General features: G+C 38.8%; 2 protein-coding genes across 2 annotated transcripts in view; one reads left to right on the top strand and one right to left on the bottom strand.

The window, feature by feature from the left end:
• The window catches only part of SHC4 (SHC (Src homology 2 domain containing) family, member 4), a 134,046-nt gene that overhangs the window by 61,013 nt on the left and 48,207 nt on the right, over window positions 1-24,826 (bottom strand). Inside the window, exon 2 of the mRNA XM_010839528.1 lies at window positions 24,029-24,099. Within this exon, the coding sequence (XP_010837830.1) occupies window positions 24,029-24,099 (71 nt within the window). The remainder of the gene's footprint in view (window positions 1-24,028; window positions 24,100-24,826) is intronic.
• Window positions 19,962-20,774, top strand: LOC104988262 (hypoxanthine-guanine phosphoribosyltransferase). Its single transcript, XM_010839527.1, has one exon. It carries the CDS (start codon window positions 19,997-19,999, stop codon window positions 20,651-20,653), a length of 657 nt encoding a protein of 218 aa, XP_010837829.1. The 5' UTR covers window positions 19,962-19,996; the 3' UTR covers window positions 20,654-20,774.

Here is a 24,826-nt window from a genome sequence, read left to right as displayed (position 1 = left end):
AACAAATCAGCATAAATATTGCCACTTGCAATGTTAAATATTAGGACTGTAGAAATATGGAGGGAATCTACATAAATTAGTGGGAAAAAATAACCTGGAATAGCATATGCACATTGGTAGCAGCTATATAAAATTAATTCTGTATAAACAGGGACATAGAAAAAAGCATTAAAGAGTAACTTGGCTTAGAGGGTTTTTTTATGTGTGTGATTTGCTGTTTCCTGTTTTTTATTCTATTGATGTTTAGATGTAAACAGTGTTTTGTTTTTCTTCATCGTTCAGTTGATTATAATCTTTTAAAATATTCAAAAGAACGCAAGTTAGTTCCTCAGCAGGAGTTTTGCTCCTGTATTGTGGAGATGTGAGGGCATGTCAACAATGTCCCTATGGAGTGACACAGCCTGTCTCTCTTTTGCCAACAACTGCAGAGGTCAGAGAGTGTTCATGTTACAGATAATAACAGACTTTTATTTCTCTTGTTCCCCTCCCAGCTTATCCTATAATGCCTCCATCTTTATAGCCACTAAGACCAGATTTTTCTTTTCAGTTTATTGGGTAGACTTGCTGATTTTCACTCTCCAAAGTTTCACAAAGAAAAAACTCTTGCCCAGATTTAGCAATGCTTTCACATTAGAAATCCCTATCTTTAGATTTCTAGCAAGGAGTTTAAGTTTTAATGAAGAGGCATCCTATTTATATGTCAGGTTCAGCACTAAGCACCTTATGGACATCAACTCATTTAGTCTTAATAATATTATTTCAAGGTAAGTATTTTATCCCCATTTTACAAATGAGGAAATTAAAGTTCAAAGAATTTTAATAACTGCCTCTAAATAATTCAGCAGATAGTGGGAGAGACAGAATTCAAATCCAAGTCTGACTTAGAAACCCAGACTCACCATTGGAGGCACCATATTGCCAGGTGCATGAAAAGGGGGTAGTTCTAGGCTTTAGGGACTGGGAGGAGAAGTATATGGTCCTTTCTCTGCTCGCTCCCCACATAGAAAGGGGTTCCTTGATGCAGTATGGCTGTGGTAACCCACCAAGGGAATGAGGCAAGGTGATGGCAGTCAGCTCTGGGGAAGGCTCATGAGGATGTCCCAGGCCCGTGCTGTCCCACCCTTTGCTTTCCATACACTGGCTTATTATCTCCTTAGGGATAACAACAGCATCCAGAGCCTGGCCCTCGGAGGAAGAACACACGTGTGTGCAAAGCACACTCACTCAGAACTTTAAAGTCAGCTGAGACACCAGATGCTTCACAGGTTCAGAAAATCTCTTAATATACAACTCAAAAGAAAAAAGCAGAAACTTGTGCTTATGAACTTGCTTTTACAAAATAGTTATACTGTACACCCACATCCATAGCATTAGTCACAATAGCTAAACCATGGAAACAACCCAAGTATCCATCGACAGATGAATGGATAAGCAAAATGTGGTACATACGTACAATGGAATATTATTCAGCCTTACAAAGAAAGGAAATTCTGACACATGCTACAACATGATGAATGTTGAGGACATTATGAAAAGTTAAATAAGACAGTCACAAATGCAGATACTGCATGACTCCACTTACTTGCAGTAGTCAAAATCATGCAAAGGAGAATGGTGATTGCCAGGGGCTGGGGAAGAACGGGGAGTTATTGTTTAATAGATACAGAGCTTTAGACTTACAAGAGGAAAAGAATTATTGGAATGGATGGTGATGATGGTTGTACATCAGTGTGAATGTACTTAATACCACTGAACTATACATTTTAAAATGGTAATCACGATGGTAAGTTTTATGTTATGTGATTTTATCATAATAGACAAAAAGAACTGCCAAAAATACAGTAATTAATTAATTTTTTTTTTTACTTTAGACTAAAGTGGAAGTTAACGGACTAGATCTGATAGACAGAGTGCCTGATGAACCATGGACAGAGGTTCGTGACATTGTACAGGAGGCAGGAATCAAGACCATCCCCAAGAAAAAGAAATGCAAAAAAGCAAAATGGATGTCTGAGGAGGCCTTACAAACAGCTGTGAAAAGAAGGGAAGCGAAAAGCAAAGGAGAAAAGGAAAGATATACCCATTTGAACGCAGAGTTCCAAAGAATAGCAAGGAGAGATAAGAAAGTCTTCCTCAATGATCAGTGCAAAGAAATAGAGGAAAACAATAGAATGGGAAAAATTAGAGATCTCTTCAAGAAAATTAGAGATACCAAGGGAACATTTCATGCAAAGATGGGCTCAATACAGGACAGAAATGGTAGGGATCTAACAAAAGCAGACGATATTAAGAAGAGGTGGCAAGAACACACAGAACTGTACAAAAAAGATCTTCACAACCCAGATAATCACGATGGTGTGATCACTCACCTAAAGCCAGACATCCTGGAATGTGAAGTCAAGTGGGCCTTAGGAAGCATCACTACCAACAAAGCTAGTGGAGGTAATAGAATTCCAATTGAGCTATTTCAAATCCTGGAAGATGATGCTGTAAAAGTGCTGCACTCAATATACCAGCAAATTTGAAAAACTCAGCAGTGGCCACAGGACTGGAAAAGGTCAGTTTTCATTCCAATCCCAAAGAAAGGCAATGCCAAACAATGCTCAAACTACCACACAACTGCACTCATCTCACACACTAGTAAAGTAATGCTCAAAATTCTCCAAGCCAAACTTCAGCAATATGTGAACTATGAACTTCCAGATGTTCAAGCTGGTTTTAGAAAAGGCAGCGGAACAAGAGATCAAATTACCAACATCCAGTGGATCATCGAAAAAGCAAGAGAGTTCCAGAAAAACATCTATTTCTGCTTTATTGACTGTGCCAAAGCTTTTGACTGCGTGGATCACAATAAACTGTGGAAAATTCTGAAAGAGATGGGAATACCAGACCACCTGACCTGCCTCTTGAGAAACCTGAATGCAGGTCAGGACACAACAGTTAGAACTGGACATGTAGCAACAGACTGGTTACAACTAGAAAAAAGAGTATGTCAAGGCTATATACTGTCACCCTGCTTATTTAATTTATAGGCAGAGTACATCATGAGAAACACTGGGCTGGATGAAGCATAAGATGGAATCAAGATTGCCAGGAGAAATCTCAATAACCTCAGATATGCAGATGACACCACCCTTATGGCAGACAGTGAAAAAGAATTAAAGAGCCTCTTGATGAAAGTGAAAGAGGAGAGTGAAAAAGTTGGCTTAAAGCTCAACATTCAGAAAACTAAGATCATAGTATCTGGTCCTATCACTCCATGGCAAATAGATGGGGAAACAGTGGAAACAGTGGCTGACTTTATTTTTCTGGGCTCCAAAATCACTGCAGGTGGTGATTGCAGCCATGAAAAAAAAAGACGCTTACTCCTTGGAAGGAAAGTTATGAACAACCTAAACAGCATGTTAAAAAGCAGAGACATTACTTTGTCAACAAAGGTCCATCTAGTCAAGGCTATGGTTTTTCCAGTGGTCATGTATGGATGTGAGAGTTGGACTGTGAAGAAAGCTGAGCGCCAAAGAATTGATGCTTTTGAACTGTGGTGTTGGAGAAGATTCTTGAGAGTCCCTTGGACTGTGAGGAGATCCAACCAGTCCATCCTAAAGGAGATCAGTCCAGGGTGTTCATTGGTAGGACTGATTTTGAAGCTGCGATTCCAATACTTTGGCCACCTGATGCTAAGAGCTGACATTTGAAAAGACCTTGATGCTGGGAAAGATTGAGGGCAGTAAGAGAAGGGGACAACGGATGATGAGATGGTTGGATGGCATTACTGATCAATGGACATGGGTTTGGACATGGGACTCCAGGAGTTGGTGATGGACAGGGAGGCCTGGCGTGCTGCAGTTCATTTGTTTGCAAAGAGTTGGACACGACTGAGCGACTGAACTGAACTGAACTGAACTGAAAGAGGATCAATAGATCTCTCTCCAACAAAGGCCTATTTGCGCAAATACTCTTTTTAATTCTAATGGGTCCAATGCCCCAACTCTCGCCCCTCAGCATTACCCCTAGAAAACCATCTGTGGGCCTCTTGGGAACCCACAGATCTCAGGTTAAAAACCACTGCTTTAAACCACTCCAACTGTTTTCTTTGCTTACATCAGTATTAATGAATCTGAAACCCCAGTCAGAGAAAGCACATATGTGCTTGGTTTCCTTGCCTTTCTTCTCAAAGATCTTTTCTTCCCCTTAGACTGGGACCAAGAGATTAACTGTAACATTTTCAAGAACAAATAGTACTTTCAATGCTTTTTGGCGTTCTTGCCACACCCTGCAACCTAAAGCACTGACTTTACACATGCTGAGGAAAAAGAAAACAGAGATCCCGAGGCAGGGATTCCTCCCAAGATGACGGTGCCACCACCCAAGCTGCCCAAGCAGCCTGCATTTCTGCATAACCCCTTGGAAGCTGACAACCATGGGACACTCTCCAGCAAGCAAACATTCAGCAAACGTCCTCTCTTAGAGGAGCAGGACTTTTCAGAGTTTAAATGGCTAAAGATTTCCATCCTGGGAGCCTGTACTAGAAAGAGAGAGAGAGAGACCCAGAGAACCAACAGTGGTCACTTTGTTTATTGTTTTGCCACATGAGAGAGAAGGGGAGAAGCAGGCTGATGTAAGAGAATGAGAATGCAGTTGAAGATTTGCTTTTAAGCATATAAAATCCTGCCTACGCCATAAGACCGAAAAAAGATATTTTGTCTGTTTTAACAGAGCCCAAACGTCACCCAAACAAAGCTACCTTTCTTCATCAACCCCTGGCCGCTACAGTACTTAAGTTATAATTTTTCCATGTCTTTAACCCTTAAACAGTTAAGCTCCTCTGGAAGCAATGCTGCCCAATCATTGTGTATTTTTGTTTTTGTTTTTTTTTTAATTTGGAAGGCAATATCCTAATCCAAGACAAAGTGGAGTGTTTAAGGGAGGGTGGGAGCCTGTGAGACAGATTGTTTCTAGTGAATGTCAAAATGCAGTTCTTCAGTAAATAGGAAAGCCAGAAAATGTGTCACATGAAACCAGGCAAATGGCCCAGGAAAGCAACTCTCCCCATCTCCACACACACACACACACACACACACATACAGTTCCTTTTTGTCCAAACCAATAGAAATGAGAATAACTTTTATTCCCTGAAAGAGCCTTTCCAAAAAAAGAATTCAAAAATATGTAAGTAGAACAAAGTCACAGGGGATTTTCCCTTACTTTTCATTTCCAACATGAATCTTTAAATGAATCAGTTAATAATGTGCAGGGACAAGTTGTCACCTGAATGTCTCAAACCGCCTTCCTATTGATGAATGTGAGGATTGTAATTCAGACTCCACATCGTGTTAGTTTTATGTTGTTCCAATTGTTCTAGGGAAACTAGTACCTGCTTTTTTGAAATCTTTACCTTCAGAACATCAAAGCTCAATGATCTATGTGTTCAATTTTGTTCAGCTTGGTGAAATTAAAGACCTCCAAGAATATATGCAAGCCTCAGACAGGACACTTTAGAACATGAGCCTGCCTCCATGGCGATAAGCACACAATGAGTGCAGTCAATGGCCCTAGACCAGCAGAAAATGGAAAACTTCAAACTCCCTTTGTGTTACTATCAAGGGCATTGCCCATGCACTCTGGGACGGTTGATGCTGCCCATAAAATATATCCTTTCATTTTGGAAACAGGCACTTTGGGTCCCAGGATGGTCAAATCAAACCTTTTAGGAATGCCCACAGCATTTACTCTCACATGGACTTATCTCACCACTCTGTTCAACCTGAATTCTATTCAAAATCTGATTATAAAGTACATTTGCAATTCTACCCAGCCCAAGCCACCACAGAACACAGGTTGTTCTGTCTATTTTGTGATTCTGCCCTTTGGCTCTGATGCAAAGGTTAACCCATTAATTGTACTTTAATGAAGTTGAAAGACCATTCTGTCTCCACGGTAGCACCTCCCTTGCAAGTCTCCCCCCAGTAAACGGAAATGAAGTCCTGATCTTCTCCTATCCCCACAATGATTTCTCATAAAATGATCACATGTTTCAAAATGCAACGTGGCTTCTACACCTTCAAATACAAAATGAGATATGGGGTTGACTTCACACAAAACACACTGGAATTGGTAAATCCAAAAGACTGTCCTCCTTTACTTTGGAATAAACTAAAACCATTCTGTTTTAGACAAAATATTCTAAATTATTATTAAGGCATATCTTTTGAGGTTAAAAAGTATACTGATCATATAGTGTGGTCACTTAAGAATTTTTTTAATGAATTAAAAAAAAAAACAGATTCAACATAATCACCCACCTTTATTCATCATATTTCACTCCAAATGACGCTTACCTACTTCCAAAAATAGGCCTATCTTCATAAAAGGAAAATTTGGTGCCATTTAAGATACTTAATACAGTTTGCCATAAAGGTATGTATAATGTTGAGCAAGACAATAATGGGTAATATGAGTGTATAACTACCACCACTGTTTTAAAAAAAATAACTTTCAGTGTTTTATGGGCTATTTGGTATATACACTACAGATTTTATCTGGCAAGTCCAGTTTTCAAAAATGTGTGTGTGTGCCTCTAGAAGGAATCAGTAACTGGTCTAGCCAGTTGGGTCCACTGGTGGGACAACTTTGGCCTGCATATTAGCTAAGAATTCACTGAGATAACCATTTAGGTAAGTGGTGATCAAACTTTCAAGTTCTTAAAAATTAACTGGCTTGCTGGTTAAAAATGCAGATTCCTGGGACTGTTCTTGGGATTTTGATTTTATAGGTCTGCAGGTTAACAGCCTCCCCAGTGATTCTAAAGCAGATCAGCTCAAGGACCACACAGTAGACCAGAACTTCTACTTGAACGCACTGCACAGGGTGCCTGGTTCTGTGCTCTACAGCTTCACCCAGATGGCTGTGTTAGTGGACGTTAAGGAATTAGGTCACTTGCTCCAGGCAGCTATGATGGGGAAGGCTACGCACTTAATTATGTTCCATTTGGGGGGAAATCTGTATTCAATTTAGTCAGTCAATGTGCTAGGATAGATATTTAGTATAATCGTCTCCTCTCCCCTCTGTCCTCTTTATCTCTGCTCTTCTCACAGGAAAGGCTTTCATCAGAGGGTATCTGAAGACCCTGAATATCTTTGTTCCCATGATCCCCTGCACACATGGGTGGTGATAAGTGACCTGCATTCTGTCCCATATCTGGCAGCCTGGATGTTGAGAGGTCTAGACCATATGCCCCTCGAAATATATTCATGTTCTAGGCAGTGGTTTGCAACCGTGGCTGCACACTGGGGAAACACCGGGGAGCTTTAACAAATCCTGATGACTGGGTGTCATCTCCAGACATTCTGATTTAGTGGGTGAGGGTGGACTTGAGGATTGGGAGTTTTAAAAGCTCCCTCAAGTGTTTCCAATAGAGCTGAGTCAGATTGAGAACCTCTTCATAGCAGTAATCACCATGCCTTTTTTTGTCCAGGGCCAGAGAGTAAAAACTGCTAGGCTTTGTGAGCCATATAGACTGTCATAACAACACAACTCTGCCTATGCAGCTGAAAAAGCAGCCACCGACAACACGTAAGTGAATGGGCATGCTTGAGTGCCAAAAACACTTACGGACACAAATGTGAATTCCATATAACTTTCACAAGTCACAAAATATTTGTCTTTTGATCCCCCACCCCCAATCATTTTTAAAAAGTCGAAAACCATTCTTGGCTCAAAATATGGCAAAATCAAAATCAGGTAGCAGGTGGTTTGCTGAGCCTTCTTCTGGAGCTAACCAGAAATGAATGTAAGAGGCCATGGGATCACAATCAGCTATTAGCTTGTATGTGGCGAAAAACCTATTAAAACACAACCTTTTAATCATCACAGACAGATTGTTTATACGTACTTGACCTTGGTCTAGCTCAGTATGTTGGTACAGGAAGCAGCTGGGTCTTAAAAGAGATGAGTTTTCTACTTCATAAACACAAGGGTTATGGAACTGCTTTTACATACTGTTAATTATGACCTTCCGCTCTTTGTCTCTCCTACCAGCATTCAATGACAGCAAAAGAGACACTGATGTATAGAACAGTCTTTTGGACTCTGTGGGAGAGGGAGAGGGTGGGATGATTTGGGAGAATGGCATTGAAACATGTATAATATCATATATGAAACGAGTCGCCAGTCCAGGTTCAATGCACAATACTGGATGCTTGGGGCTGGTGCACTGGGATGACCCAGAGGCATGGTATGGGGAGGGAGGAGGGAGGAGGGTCCAGGATGGGAAACACATGTATACCTGGGGCGGATTCATTTTGATATATGGCAAAACCAATACAATATTGTAAAGTTAAAAAATAAAATTAAATTAAAATATATTAAAAAAAAAAAGAAAGGAGAGGGAAACCGAAATCCTTCTTATTTTGTATCAACTAAGTTTCATTAAGTGACATGATATCTTGTACATGATACAGAAGAAAGTGCTTGGGGGAGATACATAAATAAACAAAAGTGTAAAATTACTATAAATGTTAACAGGGGGAAAAGTGGAGGGTTCTAATTTATCTACAACTCCTCTATGATAATAAAAAAAGGCTGGTTGAGTGGGCTCTGCAATCAACAGCCAGAATTCAAAATTTACCAGTCTCCTATAATCTCTGTGATATTGAACACATTTTTAAAGCTTTCTATGTCTCAGTTTCTTAAATTTATAAAGTGGGAATAATGATAGTGCTTAGAACAATGCCTCAAAAATGTTATCCATAATTATTGCTTTATCCTTAAAATGTCTATCTGCTTTGAGAACTGGTTCTAAACTGCTTTTTACAATGTCTAGTACCCAACAGCACACTCTCTGGTTATAACTGGAATTATACAGAAAACATGTTGTAGAAGAGGCCCAATTATGTCTGTTATACATACCGCAACAGATGGTCCAGGTTTCTATAAAGGCAGAATGCCTACTTGATTTTCTTTAGATGCCTCCATGGCACCTAGTGGGCTGCCTTGGACATCCTGAATGTTCAGTATGTAAATGTTTAGACAGCTCTATGGCACTGAAACAAAGTATGATCCTTGTCCCCTTGTATAACCCAGATCCCCCTTCAGAACAGAAGTACTCATTACCCTGGTTGTGGGAATGTTCGCTGCTCATGTCTCACAGCTGAGTTCCTTCCCCAGAACTTGTCTCTCTTTTAGTTACCTTTTAGTTACCATAAACATGTCCCTCCCAAGAGGCATGACAAATGACATGACATGACATGACAAATCAATACGGTGTTCAAAGGCCTGGTCTCCGCACCCAGGAGATATGCTGAGGGCTTTGTTGAGACAGCATCACTATTCAACACCGCCACCATGTCAAACCTGCAACCCTCACTCCCCTATGTGTTGATCTTAAGAATTCTCCCAGTATACCTTTTGCATTTAACTCTCCATCTCAGCATCTGTTTCTAGATCCATAAGTCCTGCTAATGAGCTGCTGCCAGAATTATGCTCCTTTACTTTGGCATAAACATTGAACTAGAAGATATCTTCCCTTTTTAAAAATTGGCATTGTCAGAGCTAATAGTGAACTATCCTTTTTTGTTCAAACATGCATGCACACTCACATTTTCCTAGAGGAGGTGCAGCTCTCATAAGCTCCAACTCATGTTTAAGTAAATGGGTCAGAACCTGCATTTGCTCCATTAGGCATTTCACAGTTTTCCTAAGGAGAATCCTGATAAGAAATGGAACAAATCTGACTGGCAAAGGGAGAGACTGCCAACTGTCTAGCATTTCCTTTGACCACAAAGCCTTCTTTTTATCAAAGAAAAGTCAGGCTGAGATTACTTTTTAATGAATTTTTAGTGCTTTCCATCTAGCTCACTTCCTAAAAGCAACTGCATCTTTGATTTTTCTGGATATATGGTATCTTGAATCCAGGCCAAATTCCATACACTAGGCTTCCAGGGAGAACCTCAAGGCCCAAAGATGATGGATGATGGAGCCCTTGTGATTGACTGCCCCACTAAAAAAGGATAGAGACTCAATCCCTTCTTAGCCAGACGCACTCTGAGGCCCACGCTAAGCTTTCTCAGGAGGCTCCTATGCAACCGCAGTACTGGTGTTTCTAAGAGCAATGGTACAAAGGCCTATTTTACTTGCATTGTTAAATGATTCAGACCAGGAAATGACCAGTGTATCCATCAAAATCAAAATTAGAAACCCAGTTTCTTGGTCCTAGAGACATTTGCACAGAATATACTGGAATATGCTTGGGGTATTACAAACATTCAGTACTGACTTTTAAAGGAAACCAAAAAGGGCCAAAAAGGGAGATACCAGAATATATTCTCAACTGGCTCTGCACAGTAAAGAAGGCTTGAGGGAAAAAAAATCACCGGAAAAAGTTATTTCATTCAGCAATTGAAGCTAAAAATACTGAGGTCGTCCCCAAATGCATACACTTTAACATTCATGCATTTTAAGCTCTAAATTAATCTGTTTCTCCTCAAACACTTGAGGCGATCCACTGAAATCCATACTTAGATATGGACAGATAGCTAACTAGTCTCACTTAGATCAGGTGAAGTGTGTATACTGCCTGTTAGAGGAAGAGTGCATATGTGTTCACATGATAATATATGCACATCTGTAAGTTTCTGTAGATTCATATGGATAAATTAGCAGGTTCTGATTTCAGCTGCAACATGTTTTTAGAAACAATTTCATAAAGTGGATCATATTTTCCATGGAAAAAACATTTTAATTGGAAGTTTCATTCCTGACAAAGGATTTCTCAACAAATCAAATATAGATACTATAAAGAGAATTAACAAAACTAATCACCATTTTATAAACCTCTACAAATACGTAAAACACTAGAATAATGCCCTGCATCCCATAAAAACTGCATAAAATACACAATACCTACACATGTAGCCTCAATGTTTCTTGAAATACACAAACACTGCATCGACATACAGGTCAATTGAATTGTGTTCAAAAATTAATAACATTTCGATTAACAATTCAGAAAACCTTAAATTTTAGTGGAGCATTTGGGGGATGATTTAAATATGTCCAATCTTTTTTTTTAAGGTATTCAAAGAAAGTGATCTATTGTCTTCTTTTCCCTTTGAGGTAGGAATCTATTTTTTACTGCATTTACTACTGGCATTTTACAAGCTACTTTTTCCTCCTCCCAGTAATCGCCCTTCCCAATATACGAGAGCTGGAGAAGGGCATGGCAATCCACTCCATACTCTTGCTTGGAGAATTCCATGGGCAGAGAGGCCAGGCAGGTTGCAGTCTACAGGGTCGCACAGAGTTGGACACGACTGAAGCAACTTAGCACATGCACAAGCACAATATTCACGTGTTACGGAACTATCATTTTGCCACAACGCAACTCTGTCCTGGCCGAGGCTGACTGGCCCAGCATTGGGCCCCAGTCACCATCCTACCTGGGAATTTGACATCTGGAATTGAGAAAACCAGAGGTAGGGAATCCCTGCAGCCCTGCAGTCCTGACTCTATCCTTCTTATCTGTTTGATGGTCCACTTCTCAGATTCCAGGAGCTGCCTCAATATCCTTTCAGGAAATTCCCCTTTTGGCTTACCTAGGCAGAGTTACTTTCTGCTACTTAAAGCCAAAGACTCTTAATAAATATACCCACGGCAAGGAGATGTACTTAAAATTATTTCTTACACCTTAAAGCTCAGGTCAAAGCAAGTACTATTCATACATAATGACCTAGAAAATGTGTACATTAGATGATAAAAGCATGTTACAAATTAATACACACTATCTAATCTCACCTTAGCTTTCAAACAAATGACTGGAAAAATCTTACACCAAACTACCACTACTAGTTACCTCCAGCAATTTGTTTATTTTTTCTTTAATTTTACCCTATCTCTCAGTTCCCACAATAAGCCAATTTTAGTATTTATAATCAGAAAAATATAGTGAAAAAGAATGTTAGAAATCAGATGTCCCAGAGGCCTGACATCAGCGATGGAGATGGTCATAGCTGAGTTGTTTCCTCACTTAGAAGTGATTTTTAAAAGGTGGGTCAGGCCTGCATTTACTGCCTGCACTGTCCCCCATCATCTTAGTCTATCCACAGCTATAAGAGCAGTTTCTTAGCTTCAAACCAAAACAATGTCACTAGAAAACATTAAGTGCTATAGGGACAGGATTTGGTATAAGGGTTCCTGGGTTTGAGTTCAGGGAAATAGCTGTGTGGTCTGGGGATGGTCCCAAAGACTTCTCTGAGCCTCAGCATCCCCTGCTCAAAATTACAGTACGTTCTTCTCAGGGTGATCATGTGCTTCATAAGAGAGCAAGGCAAGTGAAACAAATATCAGCTACTGTTAACTACTTTCACCTCCTGTCCTGCAGCAGCCCTCTTGGCCAGCAGAGTTTCTGGTTGGGCTTCAAGAAATTAGAACAGACTACATGCACTTTTCCCCAAATTATCTCAGCTGTGGGACCTGCTAGAAACAGGCCTTGACACTTCAGCTGTCCTTCTCTTACTGGCTTTGCACACTTTCAGCAAAACAAACTTAGACAACCTTGAATACTTCAAAAATATAACTCATCTAGTAACCAACGCTTTTTAAAAATTGTTGTAAAACACATATATAGTACACATCCATAAAATTTACCATTTTAATAATTTTTAAGTGTATAGTTCAGTGGCATTAAGTACATTCACATTGTCATGCAATCATCAGCACCACTCATCTCTAGAACTTTTTTTTCACCTTCCCAAACTAAAACTCTGTACCCATGAAGCACTAATCCCCTTTCCCTCTAACCCCTGGCAACTACCAATCTACTTTCTGTCTCTAGATCTGACTACTCTAGGCACTTCATACAAGGGAAATCAGACTACTTTTTTGTCTTTGTCTTTGTATTTGTCTTTTTGCATTTTTCCTTAGCAGAATATCCTCAAGCTTTGCAGTAGGCTGAATGTTTCTATCTCCCCAAAATTTCTATGTTGAAATCCTAACACCCAAAGATGACAGTACTAGTAATTGGGGCCTTTGGGAATCAATTAGGTCATGAGGGTGGGGCCCTCATGATGGAGGTTAATGCTCTTATAAAAGAGGTACCACAGAACCCCCTAGGCCCTCTGCAAGGAAGGATATGATCATTCTGTCATCCAGAAAAAGGCCCTCACCCCACCATGTTGACACCTTGATCTCAGACATCCAATCTCCAGAGCTGTTAGAAATAAACATCTGTTGTTTATAAGCTACTCTATCTGTAGTATTTTGTTACAGAAGCCTGAATGGACTAACACAAGGTTTATTCATGCTATAGCATGTGTAAAAATTTACTTTTTTGCAGCTTTATTGAGATATAATTGACAAATAAAATCATAATATATTTAAAAGTATACAATGTGATAGTTTAATAGCTGTGTATATTGTGAAAGAATTCCCACAATCAAGTTAATGAGCACATCTATCAGCTCACATATTTACCTCTTTTTTTTGGTGAGATTGCTTAGAATCTACTCTGTTGGCAAATTTAAATTGTATTATACAATGCAGTATTAGTCACTGCATTAGTATGCTATAGTCACTATGCTATACATTAGATCATAAAGGCCTTAATCATCTTAAACAAAAGCTTGTTCTTAACCAATAGCTCCCCATTTCCCAGCCTCACGATGCCCCATCCTTTGGTAACCACCATTCTACTCTGTTGCTATGAGTTGGACTTTTTATAAAAAGATTACACACATAAGTGATATCATGCAGTATTCATCTTTCTCTGTCTGACTTATTTCACTTAGCATAATGTCCTCCAATTGCATCCAGGTCATCAAAACCGGCAGGATTTCCTTCTTTTTAAAGGCTAATGTTCCACTGTATGTATATACCATGTTATATACCATGTTTTGTTTATCCATTCACCCATCAATGGATACTTGGGTTGCTTTCATCTTATGAGTCTGTGAATAATGCTGCTATAAGCATAGGTGTACAAACATCCAAGTACCTGCTTTCAATTCTTTTAAATATACACACAGAAGTGGAATTGTTCAATCATAAGATAATTTTATTTTTAATTTTTTAGGAACTGCCATATTGTTTTCCACAGCAGCTGCACCATTTTACATTGCCACCAGCAGTGCATAAGAGTTCCAATTTCTAACAACCTTGTCAACATTTAATTTGTTAAATTAAAAGTTTTTTGTTGTTGTTTGGGGGGTTTCTTCTAAATAACAGCCATTCTAATGAGTGTGAAGTACTATTTCACGGTGGTTTTTATTACATTTCCCTAATGATTAGTTGTGTTAGGCATCTTTTCATGTGCTTATTGTCTATTCGTGTGTCTTCTTTAGAGAAATGTCTATTCAAGTCCTTTGCCCAGTTTTTAATAGGGCTGTTTGGTTTCCTGCTGTTGAATTGTAGGAGTTCTTTATATATTCTGAATATTAATTCCTTATCAGAGATCTGATTTAAGAAATATTTTTCCACTCCATTCTGTGGGTTGCCTTAGTGACTGTGTTTCTTGGTCCTGCTGCTGCTGCTGCTAAGTCGCTTCATTCGTGTCCGACTCTGTGCGACCCCATAGATGGCAGCCCACCAGGCTGCTCCGTCCCTGGGATTCTCCAGGCAAGAACACTGCAGTGGGGTGCCATTCTTGGTCCTACTTGTGCTCAAAGTGCACCTGCGTGTGACATTGTGCTAATGACTGTGAGCAAAAGGAGCCCTTGACTCCCACACCCTCTCTCTGTGTATTTGACTCTGTCATCCTATCAGAATCCTTCTCAATTGCTTGCAAACATTTTTTAAAATTACTGTATCTTTGAAGACTTCTGAAAGGGATGTAATTGGCTATTTCATCTCAGATATCTGAGAAGCGAGATCTCAGTCCTAAAGAGGCTGTGAGGAACCGGGGTCAGCACAGCTTGAAACTAGCAGAAGTTGTCGTTATCCACACGTTCACACACACACATGAAACCTCCACGAGGGTTTCCTGATGTCTACACCTGTGTGAGAGGAAGTACTTCCACTTACATCAGTGCCTGCCAAGGAGGATCTGACTGTCATGTATCACTGTAACTGGTCTCACCAGCTGATAAAGGTCATTAATCTTGACCCTGGGAACCCAGACCCTTGCTGAGGTCTTCACATTCCTTTCTGACCAATGAACAATGAAACTTGCTTTATCCAACCATGTACATTCTGTTCTGGTAAGTATTAATTCTTAGCATGACCACTATGAACTAAAACTTTAACACTCTTGATGTTTTTCTCCTTGCCACTGTTCTCAGTAAATGTCTTCACTGGGGGGTGTCCCCTGGTCTGGCAAATTAATAAACTCTTTATCCCCGCTCTGGAGTCTTTACTTTGAGTGCCATGTGAGCTGCAGTCCCACTCCTCACTGCATAGTCTCCTCACAAGTTAACACAAACTCACACACCAGATGCTGGAAATAACTCCAAATTTTACACAGATGTACACATGCTTATCCATGCATAGCTATAATCAATCTCATTCATACATTCCTCAGGAAAATTAAATAAATGCCATCCTGTCTTCAAACAAACAGATATCTGAGTTTAGCCACCCAGCATGCAGATATCTGACCTCTACAGAATACTCTCCCTCCTGACATTCATATTGCTTACAAACCTCATGCACAGGTAAATGTTCATTTCAGCTGCATTTTGGCTCTGCTTTGCCTGTAATGGTTGTTCACACACACACAAGTATACATTTATCTCTGAAAAAGTGCCTTTAATGTCCTGCTGAAGCCAAAGAATCAAAATTTTAAGACAGTGAATTAAATTTGCAGAATCAGTGCTCAGGAGCAATAACATTACAAACAGGAAATTAGTCCAATTACAACATCCTCTGAATTATGATCTCTACTTCCTTGCTGCTTTACTTAGTACCAATCACTCATTATAGCCTGCTTACCATTGACAGTAGTTCCAAAAAATACTACTCTGGGTCTTCTACCCCATGGAATGGAATGTGGCAGATAAATAACCCTTATGATCAGCTAGGGAAAATGAATTAAAGACAAGACCCCAAAAGGAAGCACTCACCACCCACCCTCTAACACCTCCTTTTCCTTCCCCCAGGGGTGGCCATCACAGGAATGAGGCAAAAACCCACCACAGACCACTGTTTCCCAGCTCTCCTGGAGCCTGGCATGGACAGATCCTGTGCTGGGTGCTTTGTACTTAGACTGGCTGAATTTATTGCCAAGTATGAGTTACATATGTAAAGCAATAAATACAGGAGGAGGACAGTGTAGTAAGACAATGATCTGGAGGCCCTCCCACCAACAGTATGCCCTGCCCTTGGGATAAATTCTGTCCCGTGGGGATGAACTAAATAGTCCCTCCATGTTTCCTATGAAGTTCTGATCTTCAGGGTTGAAAACCAAGCCCTGTTCCACCAGCTTCACTTATTGGGTTTACCCTGACATATAATTTATTCCTTCTTCTATATCAGAGGCAGGTTCTCACCCAGACACAAAGAAGAAGGCATCCTTAGTGGGAGAGGGAAGACTTTTTTTCTTTTTTGCATGATGTGAATGCTTATGCAAGGGAGGGAGTGAGCTTTAGGTTTTTGTGAGATAATTTTTTGTGTGTCTGTGCGCTTCAGATCAAATTAGGGTTTTTTGTTTTGTTTTGTTTATCTTTGTTTTAAAAATCATGATGAATGGTCATTAGACTTACCATGGTGATCATTTTGAAATGTATAGAAATACCAAATCACTATGGTATACAACACTATGTTATCCTGGTATACACCAGGAATTAACATAATGTTGTAGGTCAATTATACTGCCAAAACAAACAAAAACTCATTAAAAAAAATCAGATTTGTGATTACCAAAGGCCAGAAGTGGAGGAAAGGAGAATTGGATGAAGTCAGTCAAAAGGTATAAACTTTCAGTTGATAAATAAGTACTTGGGAAGTAATGTATGATATGTCAAATAACACTGTCATACATTATATATGGACATTGTTAAGAGAGTAAACCCTAAGAGGTCTCATGGCAAGGAAAAAAATTTTTTTCTGTTTCTTTAATCAACCTTGTATTTATATGAGATGATGGTGTTTACTAAATTTATTGACAATTATTTCATGATATATATGTCAAATCATTTTGTTGTATATCTTAAACTTACACAGTGTTTGTTATATGTCAATTATATCTTAGTAAAACTGATAAAAAATAAAAATAAAGAAATTATGAAAGAATAATCTTAAGAAATTAAAGAAAGAACAGCATAAAATAGACTTAAAAAGGAGGAAAGATATACTAAAGCTAGAGGGGAAATAAATGAATTAGAAAACAAAAAATCAAGTAGATTTGAATAATAAAACCAAACCTGGTTCTTTCAAAAGAGCAATAGTATAAACAAACCACTGGCAAATCTGATTTAAAAAGATCACACACAGATTAGAAATGTAGAAGAAAGCATAATCACATATATAGAGACTATTTAAAAATTAGATACAAATACTGTGGCCAACATTTTGTGATAAATTTGAAAAATCTAAGTAAAATACCCAACTTTTAAGGTAAAATTATCCAAATTATTTTACCAAAGGATAAGAAATTTGAAAATACTAATAAAAAAAAGAAGATTTGACAATGGAGGTAACACTCTAATAGGTCCAGAGAGTTGTTTGGGCTAGTACCAAAGACTGTTTAAGTAGTGGATAATTCCAATATTGTTTAAAGTGCTGCAGTACACAGAAAATATGGACATGTTCTGAAATCATTTGTATTAGTCTAACTTATTCCTGAAACCAAAACTTCGTGAGTATAGTTCAAAAAGAACACTCACTTATTATAAGGATGCAAAAATTTGAAATAAAATATTAACAATGTGTATGTAACTACTACCTATGATGATATGAAAATTAAGAAGTGTTTATAGCAGGAATTCAATGATTGTTCCATACTATAAAATCTATTAATGAACTTCTCTACAATAAGTAAATTAAAGGGGAAAATACCATGTAACTATAATGGCATACTAAAACAGCAGCAAAGAGCAAAGTTTCTTGATTCTTGTAGTGCTAGGCTAAAGTTCCACCTTTGTGCCTATTCATTGTATGACTTTGGGCAACTTAATCTAAATTTCATTTCCTCATTAGTAGAATGAAAGGTGTTTGTTTTTTGTTTTTTGTTTTTTGGTGGAGGAGGCAGCAAGCTATGCCATGTGACAGGTGGGATCTTAGTTCCCAGACCAGGGATTAAACCCAAGCCCTCTTCAGTCAAAGCGTAGAGTCCTAGCCACTGTACCACCAGGGAAGTTCCTAGAATGAGAGTTTTTATTGGAGATTAAATGAGATAAGGCTACTAAATTTTTTGAATCCCTCCCCCCAAAATAAAAATTATGATGGGAATGTTTTTGTTAAAGAGAGGAATGACTATGTCACTCTTAGTAAGGTTTTCATTTTCCCCTTCTCTTATTTCGTTTTGACATTGTTTTCCAGACTCTTGAAGGCAAACTATCACTGTGAGTCTTTGTTTTCCTAATCACCTTGTTTCTCTTTTCTATTAGGAACAACCTCCTTCTTTGCCCTTTTGCATAAACTAGATTATTAAAAATTAAGATCTGGTCCTAAATCAGTCAAGTGGTTAAATGTCTGGGTGAGAATTTGTGGAGGAACAATAGTAAAAGCCATTGGAAGGGCTCCCCAGTGACTAAATCAGAAGTCAGAGAAGCCTGCTAAGAGCCTTGAAAAGATTATAATCTGGAACTGCCAACATAGTATATGGCCTCCTTGTCTTTCTTTCTCTTTTTCTCTTCTGTGAGTATTTTCTATGCTCCAGAGGTCCTGTGAATTCAACCCCCAAACAATTGGTAGAAAGATCCCTCATAAAGATAAGAATTGACTCCATTTTTCTCTTCTGTTTCAACGGCTGACCCAAATGTTGTTTGTTAACCATGGATCCTCCTTTATTCCAGAACTTCATACTGCTGTCTCTCTATTAACTGGAACAGTGTACCAGCTAGTATAGAGATGGGAAGATGAATTAACATGGACAGGACATCAGACTGAATACATCTGTTTGTATCCAGAGCAGGAATTAGCTACACCAGCTTATCAGCATCCACACTGGATTAATCTTCTGCTTGATGGTAAATGTCGGGAGATAACCGTGGGCATGGCTCAGGCAGGAAAGAATCTGCCTATAATGCAGGAAACCTGGGTTTGATCCTGGGTCAGGAAGATCCCCTGGAGAAGGGAATGGAAACCCACACCAGTATTCTTGCCTGGAACAGTCCATGGACAGAGGAGCCTGGTGGGCTGCAGTCCATGGGGTCGCAAAGAGTTGGACATGACCGAGCGACTAAGCACACACACACAGCTGTGGTCACACAAAATGAAGTTCTTTCTTTTAGAATTCTACCTGGTCCATTGAACTTTTTTTTCTTAGATTAAGTAGGATTATGAGCTAAATGAAACTCAGTGACTATGTGACATTGAAATTTTAAACAATTTGAACCTGATTCCACAGTTATGTATTAATAACATCCAAAACAATTGATAATAAAGCAACTTGAATAGTGGATGAATGTGAAAATATATATATGTTGAAAGAAGAAAGGAGAGGAGATAAAGAAAAATGGAGAGAAGGAAAGAGTAAATATTTGTGAAGTAGGGTGGAAACTAAAGGTTTTATGGAAAGTGAGCCACTCTCAAGCTTCCACAAATCTGCCCAAAACACAATCTACAATGCCAGAATCTACAAGGAATTATCGACACATCTACAAGAAACAATATCCAGATACTAGCCACTTTCCCTTGGATCTATATATTATTCATAAACTGAATCTTCATGGCAGAGAAAAAAATAGTCTTTTGCCATTTATTAAACAATAGGAAAATATAGACTTACAAATTCATAAATATTTTTTAAAGATAGGAATTAGGAGGTTGGGATTAACATACACACACTGATATATATAAAATAATCAGCCCCAGACTGCCTTCAGCCTGCGCACCAGCCGGTTACGTTATGGCGGCCCACAGCCCCAGCGTGGTGAATAGCAATGATGAACCAGGTTATGACCTAGATTTATTTTGTAAAACCAATCATTATGCTGAGGATTTGCAGAAGGTGTTTGTTCCTCATGGACTAATTATGGACAGGACCGAACAACTGGCTCGAGATGTGATGAAGGACATGGGTGGCCATCACCTTGTGGCCCTCTGTGTGCTCAAGGGGGGCTATAAGTTCTTTGCTGACCTGTTGGATTACATCAAAGCACTAAACAGAAATAGTGACAAATCCATTCCTATGACTGTAGATTTTATCAGACTGAAGAGCTACTATAATGACCAGTCAACAGGCGAGATAAAAGTAATTGGTGGAGATGATCTCTCAACTTTAACTGGAAAGAATGTCTTGATTGTAGAAGATATAATTGACACTGGGAAGACAATGCAGACTTTGCTTTCCTTGGTCAAGAAGCATAAACCAAAGATGGTCAAGGTTTCGAGCTTGCTGGTGAAAAGGACCCCTCGAAGTGTTAGATATAGACCAGACTTTGTTGGATTTGAAATTCCAGACAAGTTTGTTGTGGGATATGCCCTTGACTATAATGAATACTTCAGGGACTTGAATCACGTGTGTGTCATTACTGAAACTGGAAAAGCAAAATACAAAGCCTAAGATGAGAGTTCGAGTTGAGTTTGGAACTACCTGGCGTCCCATTGAAATCACCAGTGACATGATCCAATGTTCTCGTTCTGTGGCCAGCTGCTTAATAGAGCTTATTGCATGTCTCTCCTAAGAATTTGATCTGTTTTGTATTTTAGAAATGTCAGTTGCTGCATTCCCGAACTCTTCATTTGCACTATGAGCCTAAAGACTATCAGTTCCCTTTGGGTAGATTGTTGTTTGACTTGTGAATGAAATAGCTCTTAAACCACATCACTATTGACCGAAAATATGGAAATTGTATGTGTAAGAAACATTTAAAGAGAAGAATATATTAGTTTTTTAATTAGTATTTTAATTTTTATATATTCAGGAAAGAACAGAAGTGATTGAATATTGTTAACTATAGCACTGATTGTTTAGAAAAAGTAACAAGCAGTCAGTTTCATATCCACGACAGCACTTAGAGGTATTGTTATGTCAGAGAAACCGTGTGTCCTGGAACTTTTTTAGTAGGTTTCAGTAGTATTAACTATATTTTCTTGCTTGTTCAGATTATTTCTGGTGAATCTTTGTCAACAGTTCCTTTTCAATACAGGTCAGTAAGTTCCAAAAACCTACCACTTTTTTAATTCTTCAGTGTAAAAATCCTTCAAATAAAGGCTATCTCTTTAAAGGAAAAAAAAAAACAACAGAGAACTCTCCTCAGTACTCTATAATAAACGATATGGGGGAAAGATCTGAAAAAGAATAGATATATGTATAACTAAATCACTTGGCTGTACATCTGAAACTAACACAACATTGTTGGTCAACTATACTCCAATATAAAATTTTTTTTAATTTAAATACAATAAAAATAAAAGATAGTAACAAAAAAACAGATACGCGACAGGGAGGAAGGATACCAACTATTACAGTTCTTCTGCAGAACAACCTAGCAATTGGCGTCTAAAGCCTTCAGAATATTTATATTGTTTGACCTAGTTCTAAACCTTGAAGCCATTAAGCTACGTGAAATAAACCAGTCACAAAAGGACAAATACTATATAACTCTATCTATCTGAAGTACCCATAGCAGTCATATTCATAGAGACAGAAAGTAAAACTGTGGTTGCCAGAGCTGGGGGAGGAGAGAATGAAGGGTTATTATCTAATGTACAAAGTTGCAATTTAAGAAGATGAAAAACTTCTAGAGAAGGATGGTGACAGTTGCACGACATGAACTTACTTAATACCACTGAACTGTATACTTAAAAATTGTTAAAGTGGTAAATTTTACGTTATACATATTTTACCACAATTTAAAAATGCTTGTGAAAATTTAGCAACAGGAAAAATGGTCAACATGGGAGAAACAGAATCAAATATTCTTCAGATTGTCTGCAAAAATCATTGTAAGCTCATGTAATAAAGAAAAGATCAGAAGGGTATTATTCCAAAGCAGAAAATGCTAATAGACATTATTTCCAGGTGAGATTATGAGTGATTTTCTTTTTCATATTTATCTGTATTTTCTAAGTGTTCTAAATAAATATATAGTATATTTATAACTAGAAAAATAAATTAAAAGCCCACCCATACATCTCTATCCTCTTACCCTGCTCCATTATTATAGTAATGGCACTAATTACTGCCTGAAAGTATATTGTATATTTATTTGCTTCCTTGCCATAGTTTGTTTCCCCAGCTATGATGTAAGTTCTAAAAGATCAGAGGTGCCTGTGTCCTTAATTCTTGAAAAGTTTTTGGCACTTAATGAACACTCCATAAATATTTGAGTGAAGGAGAATAAGTCAATGAATGAATGGATGCGGGAAAGAACAGAAAAACAGTCAACCTCAGGTATGGGCAGTGGCACTCCTTTGGATTGTGCCCCTAGACCAAGCTTCTGGAGTGGTGACCCTCTTCCTCCCATCTGTAACTTCCTCAGGATTGGAGAAGGGCTTTCTCCAGATTAAGCATCATCAGAATGAAATAAAACCTGAAATGTGCCCAAATTAGGGTTAAAAGGGTAGGAAGTAATCTAGAAACCTCTTACTTAAAGGATATCCTTATTTAAAGGATAGTTGAAGGGTCTGATACTGTAAAAGAAAAGGGAAAATATAGCCATTTCCAAATCCTGGAAACCAGTCAGGTGGAGCCATGCATTTATTCCATAAATATCCATTGAGCCTCTTCCAGGTGCCAAGAACTGAAATAGGCACCAAGAATACAGGGTGGATGAGTGGGACTTCATCTGTTTAATTCCTGAGGGAGTACCAAATATCAGTGAGAAGTTTGGAAAGATAGATTTGAATGCATTGTAAACAAGAAAGTCTACAATAGCCTTTCTTAAAGTTCATTTCATGGAACAAAGATACATGGAGTATTTATTTATGTTACATAAAAAAAGAATTATGGGGCCAAATAAATTTAGAGAATCTTGATGAAGTTAACACTTTTTAAACTACAGCACAGGACTTCTCAGGGTCTTTAATACCGTGACTCTCCTTAAGAGCATATGATTCCTTTCCCCAAATCTTTTGGTTAAGAGGACTATTTTTCCAGGACTCAAATTCCATGGGACGAGCATCAAGAAAAGTTATCCTCTCTTCATAATGGAAATGGTGACCAGCAACCATGGAAGCAGACAGGCACTGAGGATTGCACATTGGCACCACACACCACAGATGTCCAAGTCTTCATTCTGAATCATATTGATTCATATCAATCCAGTCTTCTCACTTCATGCCCCTCACCTCGTGATTTTCCCAGTTACCAGTCTCAGCACTCAGTTATTCCCCTTTCCATGCCTGCTTTGAATTTGGCCTTAAAGAACCATACCTTGTGCTTCTGCTTCTGACCTGCACTCTGTGTAATAATAACTCTGGCTCTTTCCCTAAGCTTCCTGGGGCCACTCTGGGTAAGGCTCCACTGGTTCAACTCTTCCATCCAGCTCACTGTATGTGGAAGAAAGAGACCCAGACAAGGAATAGACAGCTTCTTGTGTCAGGGATGCCATAAATGGGACGAGCTTGGGCTTACTGATTTGAAAAGTTTTTTCCTGTTACTTTCAGAGACTTCCTCAACAGGTCTGAGATCCTGTAATGTCCATTTCTAGATATTATTTTAAATACTTCTAGTATCTGGGAAAGCAGCTATTTCTCTGAGTGCATCATCTTATCAGTTCTCCTATGAAATGCAGATGCTCTGCTGCACAATTGAGAAATCCTTCACATGATGAGTCAAAACCACTCACAAGGTCACTGGGCTTTGTTCGACCTTCCAGTCTTACGAATAAAAACCCACAGTGCCTTTGAAGCCTTGCATGAAACTCCTGCAGGGAGAAACTCTTGTGACTTTAGACTATAGTCCTCCAAGCTTGTCAGATTTTTGTTCTCTTACCTTGTAACTTGGGTTCTCATTCCAAAATCCAGTGATCTCATTGATTGCAGCACTTCAATACAGCCCATGTACTGGAATAAGAGAAAAAAAAGAACAAGTAGGAAAAATGGCACAAAAATAGTTCTCAGCATCAGAGGTGATTTCCTGGGAAACACCTAAATCAGTTCCTAATACCAAATTACATCTGTACATTCAGCCTACCATTGATATTTCTGACCATTAATGGACACATACCTTAAGCTTCAGTTCAGTTACAAAACATCAGCTAATCCAAACTATTAATATGGTATCAGGAAAACAGCTGTCATCTCTGACAAATGTGAGCTCAGGGATATGAGAGCTTGGGCTCTAGGGCCAGCCTGTGTGAACTGGAGTCCTGGCTCTGCCAGTTATTAGTTATGGAGCTTCAGCAAGTTACTCAACTTCTCTGCATCTCAGTTTTGGCACCAGCAACATAGGGATACAACTATTGTGAGAGTTTAATTATTTAATTATTTCCTAAGGTGTTCCAATCACAAAGAAAGACAATGCCAAAGAATGCTCAAACTACCGCACAATTGCACTCATCTCACACGCTAGTAAAGTAATGCTCAAAATTCTCCAAGCCAGGCTTCAGCAATACGTGAACCGTGAACTTCCAGATGTTCAAGCTGGTTTTAGAAAAGGCAGAGGAACCAGAGATCAAATTGCCAACATTCACTGGATCATGGAAAAAGCAAGAGAGTTCCAGAAAAACATCTGTTTCTGCTTTATTGACTATGCCAAAGCCTTTGACTGTGTGGATCCTGTAAACTGCTG

Source organism: Bison bison, unplaced genomic scaffold (genome assembly GCF_000754665.1).
Source record: "Bison bison bison isolate TAMUID 2011002044 unplaced genomic scaffold, Bison_UMD1.0 scf7180017864118, whole genome shotgun sequence".
Lineage (NCBI taxonomy): Eukaryota > Metazoa > Chordata > Mammalia > Artiodactyla > Bovidae > Bison > Bison bison.
The sequence above is the reverse complement of the archived record's forward strand: the minus strand, read 5'-3'. Positions and strand labels throughout refer to the sequence as shown.

What these genes read in the sequence shown, in the direction of transcription:
- LOC104988262 (XM_010839527.1), top strand. Translation starts at nt 19,997, where the DNA reads ATGGCGGCCCACAGCCCCAGCGTGGTGAATAGCAATGATGAACCAGGT.